The following is a 7,208-nucleotide window of genomic DNA, read 5'->3' as shown; positions in this document are numbered from 1 at the left end:
GTGTTTACTTTTTCTCCCTTAGCCTCACTTTGGGGAATGGAATGTGACGTGTGCATAGTATTTGAAAGGGGCCTCGTCCCGGGAGCAAACATACAAACTGCCATCCAGCTCCGATGCTCATTAGAATACAAGGGAAGGTTTTTTGTTCTCACATGTGGTTTTTCAAAAAATTCCACAGCCCACCTGCCGGCACAGTAGAGTGCCATGGCACACCGGTTGGGAAACACTGCTCTAAGGGACTGTGGAAAAGCCAGGGTGTAACGCCGACCCTGTGGATCCGTGACAGAGGGCAAATGGAAAAAGTACCACGGTTAATGCTCTGTCACCACCGGGCATTTTAGCAGAGCCATTCAGTGAACAAGGGGATAGGGTGGAGCTGTAGTAGTGAAGGGTTGGGTGGTCTCCCCTGCTCCAATTTGGCCACTGGTGGGGAGGGGGGATTTCCCTGACTTGGGGCAGGAGCAGGAAGGTGGGTACCTAGGGCAGCTCATGGGCTGGGCTGGAGGCAGAGACCAGCTCAGGACAGCAGCAAAGGCGAGCTGGGGGTGACAGTCTGACTGGGAGTGAGGGGAGATTATCTGGGATCCCAGCTGGGGAGCAGGGCCTGGTCTAGTCAGAGCCTTAGCAGCCCCCAATGGGGTTGCCAACTGGGCATTCAGGCCCTGCCCCCAGCCCCCTGGCAACGCACTGTGAGGGAGAGGGGCCAGCAGAGGGGCAGGCAGACCCAGAGGGAGGGGTCTTCTAAGAAAGGCCCATAAGGGAGTCGCAAGGGAACTTCCTGCTGGCGAAGAAGGGGGGTCACCAGCTGTCAAGAAGCGGGGATCCACTTGGAGCTGCTTGGGTCCCCCTGGAGGCTGGAACGGCGACGGCGATGGGGGGTGAGGGCCTCCCTCCCCGAGGCCTTGTTAGCGGGAGGACAACATCATCACAAACTCTGAGAGAGACACAACGTGGGATCTGGAGTGAGCGAATACCAGCGCCTCCCTCTGCACATCCAGCACAACACAGCCTGACTGCACTGTCCTGTGCTGCCCACCACTGCAGCCCACTCCTCCACCCCCTGGACTGTACCCCCAGCCACGGCTCCCCCTACCAGGCTTCAGGATGCTGCAGCCCATCCCAAGCCGGTCAAGTGGAGTTTCCGCAGCAGGTGGCATGGGGCTGAGGGGGGCTGTGGAGAGCAGGGCGAGGGCTTGGAGAAGCCAAAGGGCAGGAATCATGCCCCCGGGAGGCAGGATGCTGGGGGGAGATTGTCCCCTTCACCCCCCAGCCATCACTGCCTCTCCTCTCATGTGCCCCTCCCCAGCCCTAGCTCTGGCTCCCTCCCCTGCTCCATCCAATCCCACAGCAGGCAGCTCTGCCCCAGGCACCACCCACCCCAACCCTGTGAAAAAACAGCCCCCCATGGGCTGTAGAAAGTGGGGCTGAGCCTCACCCTGTTCTGGAGGGGTAGGGGGTGGCTCTTTAGCCCAGGGCCCTAGACCCTATAGCTCTGTGTTAAGGGCCCAGCACACAACTAAACACAAGGGGGAAAGCACAGACAGGACTGGGGGAGGGGGCTGTCACAGGAAGACACTGGCAGGGAGAGAAGGGGGAGGTCTCTGCAGGGGTGAGTCCTTGCTGGAGGGGCAGAGGAGATATCCCCAGGGCTCAGTGTGGAGGGAGGTGGGGGGTCTCTGGCACCAGTGGGTGGGAGGCAGGTTCCCAAAGGCCAGTGCAGTCAGTGGGGGGAGAGGAGTCCCTGGGGTCAATGGGTTCCCGAGAGGTTCAGTGGGTGGGGGTTGCAGAGCATCTCTCACCGTCAAAGTCCACATGGACGTCCCCATTGAGGTCAACATCGCACAGGATCTCCTCCACCTCTGGCAGCGGGACCTGCTCCCCCAGCAGGGCCAGGAGGGTGTCCTTCAGCTCCGTGCTGCTGATCTCCCTGTTCCCGTTCCTGTCCAACTCTGGGGGGGGGGGGAGAAGAGAACAGGGTGAGTGTGGGATGGCCCGGCTGGATGGGTGCCAGCCACATCCCCGCCCTGCTCCCCCCCCCCAAGCCCATGTTCCCCCTTCTTCCTACACCCCCATACCTCACGGAAGGCAATCTTGAGCTCACGCACCCCCACCATATGGGCCGTCTCCTCACGCAGCTTCGGCCCCATCATCTCCACAAAGTCCTCAAAGTCCACACGCCCAACCACTGCAAGAGAGACACGGAGATCAGTGCCCAGCCCCCACAATGGGGAGAAGTCCCACGGAGGGAAGTCGTGTGAGGGGAGGGGGGTCTCTCTGGTGCTGGGGCAGGTCCCATGGGGGGGAGCAGTATGTGGGGAGGGGGTGCCCAAGGTGAGTGCCTGGGCTCCCAACCATGCTTCTTTTTCCCAGAGGTAAACCAGGCTCCCCGCTTTACACTGGGCTTCAGCCCCTCCCTTTGCAATTTGCACTCGCCGGATGCTCTAGCTTGCACATAATCGTTAGTGAGATCGGCTGTTTTTTGGATAGAATCCAGAGACTTTTCCCAAATGGCTTGCCTGATCTCTTCAGAACAACATGCTCAGGAACTGTTCCTGGGTGAAGAGATCAAACAACTGGTCCTAATTCTCTGCCCCGTCCCCTTGGCCTGTTTTCTCATCAAATCCCACTATTTATACACACATTCCCTATAACTCATCTTGTCATTTGTTCTGAGGCCTCAACATTTCATCTAAATGCTTCAGGGGTAATTCACATCCTTTGCAATGCACCCTTTATAAATTCATCATATTTCAAAGCTTGGTCAATTGGCATCTCATTAAATACATCCAATGCTTTACCCGAGAGCTTAGTAATCAACATTGCATTGTTCTTCTGTCTGGAACTTTATGGACCTCACAGAGCCTTTCAAAAGTGGTAAGGAATTCCTTAATACGGTCTACTCTTCTGTATGCAGGGCACAGCTTATCCCAGCTGGGTGTCCCTTGGGGAGAGATAGCACCTGTGGGTCGGGGGGAATCTGTCCACGCCTTTCCTGCTCTTTCAGCTCCATCGCTCATTGGTTGGCAGCTGCTTCCAGTTCCAGGGCCCACCGATGTGCTTCTTTGGCTCTTTGCTTCACTTCCCATTTTGATTATTCACACTTGCTCTCTCATTGTTCAGCTTCCCATTCGGGTGTCCTCGTGCTGCTTGCTCAACACCTCTTCCTCCCTTTCCAGACTAGCCAGCTCTAACTTTGCCGTTGTTTCACTGTCACTCATTTGAAACTTCCTTTGTTCTATTTCCACACCCGAAATAAACAGAAAATCAAACTGTAACCATTCTTTGATTTGTATTTGGGCATCACTTACAACTATTTTACAAAAAAATGGCCAAACAGACCAATGGTCCATCTAGCCCAGTATCCTGTCTGCCAACAGTGGCCAATGCCAGGTGCCCTGGCAGTGCCGTAACGAGGGCAAGGCGAGAGAGGCACTTGCCTCAGGCGCGAAAGGTGAGGGGCGCAGAAAGTCTCTCCTTCTGCGGCAATTCAGCGGCAAGTCCTTCACTCCAAGAGGGACTGAGGGACCCGCCGCCAAATTGCCGCTGGTCGTCGGCAAGGGAAAGGGGCGGCACGTCCAGCTCTTCGGCGGCAATTCGGCGGTGGGTCACTCAGTCCCTCCCAGAGGGAAGAACCTGCCGCCGAATTGCCGCTGAAGAATGGCAGCAATTCGGCGGCAGGTTCTTCCCTCCGAGAGGGACCTGCCATCGAAGAGCTGGACGTGCCGCCCCTGTCCCTTGCCTCGGGCGCAAAAATCCCTAGTTACGGCTCTGTGCCCTGGAGGGAATGAACAGGGCAATTATCCAGTGAGCCATCCCATGTCATTAAGTCCCAGCTTTTGGCAGTCAGAGGCTAGAAACACCCAGCGCATTGGGTTGCACCTCTGCCCATCCTGGCTAATAGCCATTGATGGACCTATCCTCCATGAACTTATCTAGTTCTTTTTTGAACTCTATTATAGTTTGGCCTTCACAACATCCCCTGGCAATGAGTTCCACAGGTTGATTGTGCATTGTGTGAAGAAATACTTTCTTTTGTTTGTTTTAAACCTGCTGCCTAGTCATTTCAGTGGGTGAAGTTGATGAAATTCATAGGTATGTTATGTGAAAGCATAAATAACACTTCCCTATTCACTTTCTCCACACCAGTCATGATTTTATAGATCTCTATCATCTCCCCTCTTAGTCGTCTCTTTTCCAAGCTTCACAGTCCCAGTCTTTTCCATCTCTCCTCATATGGAAACTGTTCTAGACCCCTCATCATTTTTGTTGCCCTTCTCTGTACATTTTCCAATTCTAAAATATCATTTTTGGGGTGGAATGACCAGAAATGCACACAGTATTCAAGATGTGGGCACACCATGGATTTTACCAGTGCTTGAAGTGCAAACCCCAGTCAGATAGCAAGCTGTGTGTGTAAATCTTGTTTGACTACACCAGTGTGATGCTTGGGGGTTCAACCCAGATCAGTAAGGAGTTTTGTCACCGCCTGCCCTATAACCCTGTTGTGCAGCTTTGAATAAGTGCCCTGACACCAGCAATGGATATAACCAGGGCCTCCGGCACATCATCTCCCAGGGCCCTCTTCCCCACAGCCCCACAGCATTCTCCCTTATGGAGTTCAGGGGGTGGGGCCCTGGAACAAGGAGGGGGTGGGATTTCTCTCAGGCCCCACATCCCCAGACTGTTGTTAATGAGCTGGAGGAGCAGATTTACCATGTGGTGGCATGGGGCTCCCAGTGACGGGGTGCCCCCAAAATGCAGGACAAATCTCATCTAACAACCTGCCCCCGAGTTCCAGCCAGCAGCATGGCAAGGTTCAGGCAGGCAGGCTGCCTGCATGCCGTGGCTGGTGGCCCCACGCCACTCCTGGAAGCGGCCAGATGCTGGCATGTCTCTGCACGCCCCTGGTGGGGGGAGGTGGCTCTGTGTGCTGCCCCTGCCCCAGGCAGCACATGGAAACCCACTGTCCCCCTCTTCCCAAGAGGCATGCAGAGACGTGCCAGCAGCAGGGCTAAGGCGGCTCACCGCCCGCTCTGCCTCCCTCCCTCCCTCTATGCTGCACCGCTCCCGGAAACGGCCATCATGTCCCTGTGACTCCTGGGGGGAGGGGGGTGTCTTCACACGCTGTCCCTGCCCCGAGTGCCAACTCCGCAGCTCCCATTGGCCAGGAACTGCGGCCAATGGGAGATGCAGGGGTGGTGCCTGCGGGCAGCGGCATGTGGCGACGCCCGGCCCCCTCCTCCTAGGAGCCGCTGCCAGAGGGGTGTGTGTGCTTTGGGAGCCACACAGCCCGAGGTAAGCACCACCCCCCTGCCCCCTCCCACACCCCAACCCCCTGCCCCAGCCCAGATCCCCACCCAGCACCCAAACTCCCTCCCAGAGCCTGACCCCCACACCCCAACCCCCTGCCCCAGCCCAGAGCCCCACCCAGCACCCAAACTCCCAGAGCCTGATCCCCACACCCCCTACTGAACCCCAACCCCCTGCCCCAATCAAGGTACCTCACTTTATTTTCATTTACTTCCCATTACTTATAATATAGGAGGAGGATGAAGAAAAAAAGAATGAAAAACCTGGGGGGGGGGGAAGGGAGAGATAAAAGATTGTTCTTTTTCTTGGCTTGTTCCTGAGGGGGGGCCCCCAAAAATGAAGCTGTGCACAGGGCAACCACTAACTCTAAATCCGCCACTGATGAGCTGACACTCAGGGCTGGTCTATACTTAGCCGCTAGTTCGGCGGCTGGAAATCGAACTTCCTGGTTCGATTTATCGCGTCTGGTCTGGACGCGATAAATCGAACCAGGAAGTGCTCGCCGTCGACTGCGGTACTCCAGCTCAACGAGAGGAGTACCGCGGCGTCGACGGGGGAGCCTGCCTGCCGCGTGTGGACCGCGTCTGAACCGCGGTAAGTTCGAAGTAAGGTATGTCGACTTCAGCTACGTTATTCACGTAGCTGAAGTTGCGTACCTTACTTCGACTTGGGGGGTTAGTGTAGACCAGACCTCAGATGCAGCAAGGATGGGGTCAGGGGTGCTGGAGTACAGTTAGGTTCGCCGATCCTTATATATCCTATTGCTCCCCCCGCCCCAGAGGAGACCCCAGAACTTACCCTCTCCAGGGCCCATCCTCCCCTCCGCCTCTCTGCTGGGGCTGCCCTAGGAGACCAGCTAGTGGTTGCTGTGGTGGTGAGTTCTCACCCTCCCCTCCCCACACACCCAAAGCCCAGCACCCTCTGCACCCTCATGCCCAGCCTTGCTCCACCCTGGCATCCTGTCCAGGGCAACAGACCTCCCTGGGCGATGGGGCCAGCCCTGCAAGAGCCTCTCAGCTGGGGTCTAACTGTGCCCTGGGGGTTACGGCACTAGACTGGGCCTCAGGAGGCCTGGGTTCAAGCCCAGCTCAGCCAAAAACTCCCTGTGGGACCTTGGGCAGGTTCCTGTATCTCTCTAGGCCTCGGTTCTCCAGGTGCACAGGGAGAGCCAAGGCTGCCGTGGGTATGGGTAGTAGCACACTAGATCAGTGGTTCTCAACCTATTTACCACCGTGGGGCACATATGCAGCTCCCTAGGTGTTATGTGGGCCACTTCCACACAACATATATACTACCTATATGGCCCTGAGGATGTCACATGTGCTGTGGCTGTGTGCTAATTGGGCTGCAAACAGCCTGCGGGTTGAGAACCACTGCACTAGATACTACTATCAGCCAGCCTCCTGTACCTTGCAGTCTGCTCTGCTCTCATCATGCCCATGGTTTCCTGGCTGGAGGCCCCAGAGGATTCTGGATCTGTGCTCATGGGATCCCTTACTCTGCAGATGCCGGATAAGGAGCTGCTGCTGCCGCCTTACTATCTCTTGTGGCAGCTACCCTCTCTCCTGAGCTTAGCATATTCCCCTCTGAGCTACAGTGATAAGGGGAAACCACTAACCGATAGAGCCAGGGTGTTCTGGGGCTGCTTCCTCTTGCACATCTGATAAACCCTGCTGGAACTTGTTCTAGGTGGCTGATAAGCTGTTCACAGCCCCTGGTGATCTGCCCTTAACAGATCTTGGCTTTTTCTGTTGAGTTGAATTTTTGACTGGGATAGGAGATGCCAGATGGGCTGGTTAGGGAGGGTGCCCAGGGGAGCCAACTCAGGTCACTCAGTTAGGGTGAACTGCAAAGAATGGTGCAGACAATCCCCAAAGCTGGTGGATATTTGGATTTAC

General features: G+C 56.2%; 1 protein-coding gene across 1 annotated transcript; it reads right to left on the bottom strand.

Annotated features, from left to right (window-relative positions):
• Nucleotides 1–905: 905 nt before the first annotated feature.
• LOC112120876 (calcium-binding protein 4-like) lies at nucleotides 906–6,796 on the bottom strand. The gene is made up of 4 exons (XM_029911230.1): nucleotides 6,720–6,796; nucleotides 2,076–2,280; nucleotides 1,800–1,947; nucleotides 906–934 (listed from the first exon to the last, which is right to left on the bottom strand). The coding sequence occupies exons 1-4, from the start codon at nucleotides 6,794–6,796 to the stop codon at nucleotides 906–908; spliced, it is 459 nt and encodes a 152-aa protein (XP_029767090.1).
• Nucleotides 6,797–7,208: the final 412 nt, after the last annotated feature.

This window comes from Terrapene carolina, unplaced genomic scaffold (genome assembly GCF_002925995.2).
Source record: "Terrapene carolina triunguis isolate 2854851 unplaced genomic scaffold, T_m_triunguis-2.0 Scaffold90, whole genome shotgun sequence".
Taxonomy (NCBI): Eukaryota; Metazoa; Chordata; order Testudines; family Emydidae; genus Terrapene; species Terrapene triunguis.
This window is presented reverse-complemented; position numbering and strand designations above follow the sequence as displayed.

Bases quoted from the DNA above. Each gene is read 5' to 3' on its own strand.
- LOC112120876 (XM_029911230.1), bottom strand. From the start codon at position 6,796: ATGAGCACAGATCCAGAATCCTCTGGGGCCTCCAGCCAGGAAACCATG. The intron at 1,948-2,075 runs GTATGGGGGTGT...CCCCCCCCAGAG, and splicing joins TCAAGATTGCCTTCCGTGAG to TTGGACAGGAACGGGAACAG. The intron at 935-1,799 runs GTGAGAGATGCT...TGTCTCTCTCAG, and splicing joins CGTCCATGTGGACTTTGACG to AGTTTGTGATGATGTTGTCC.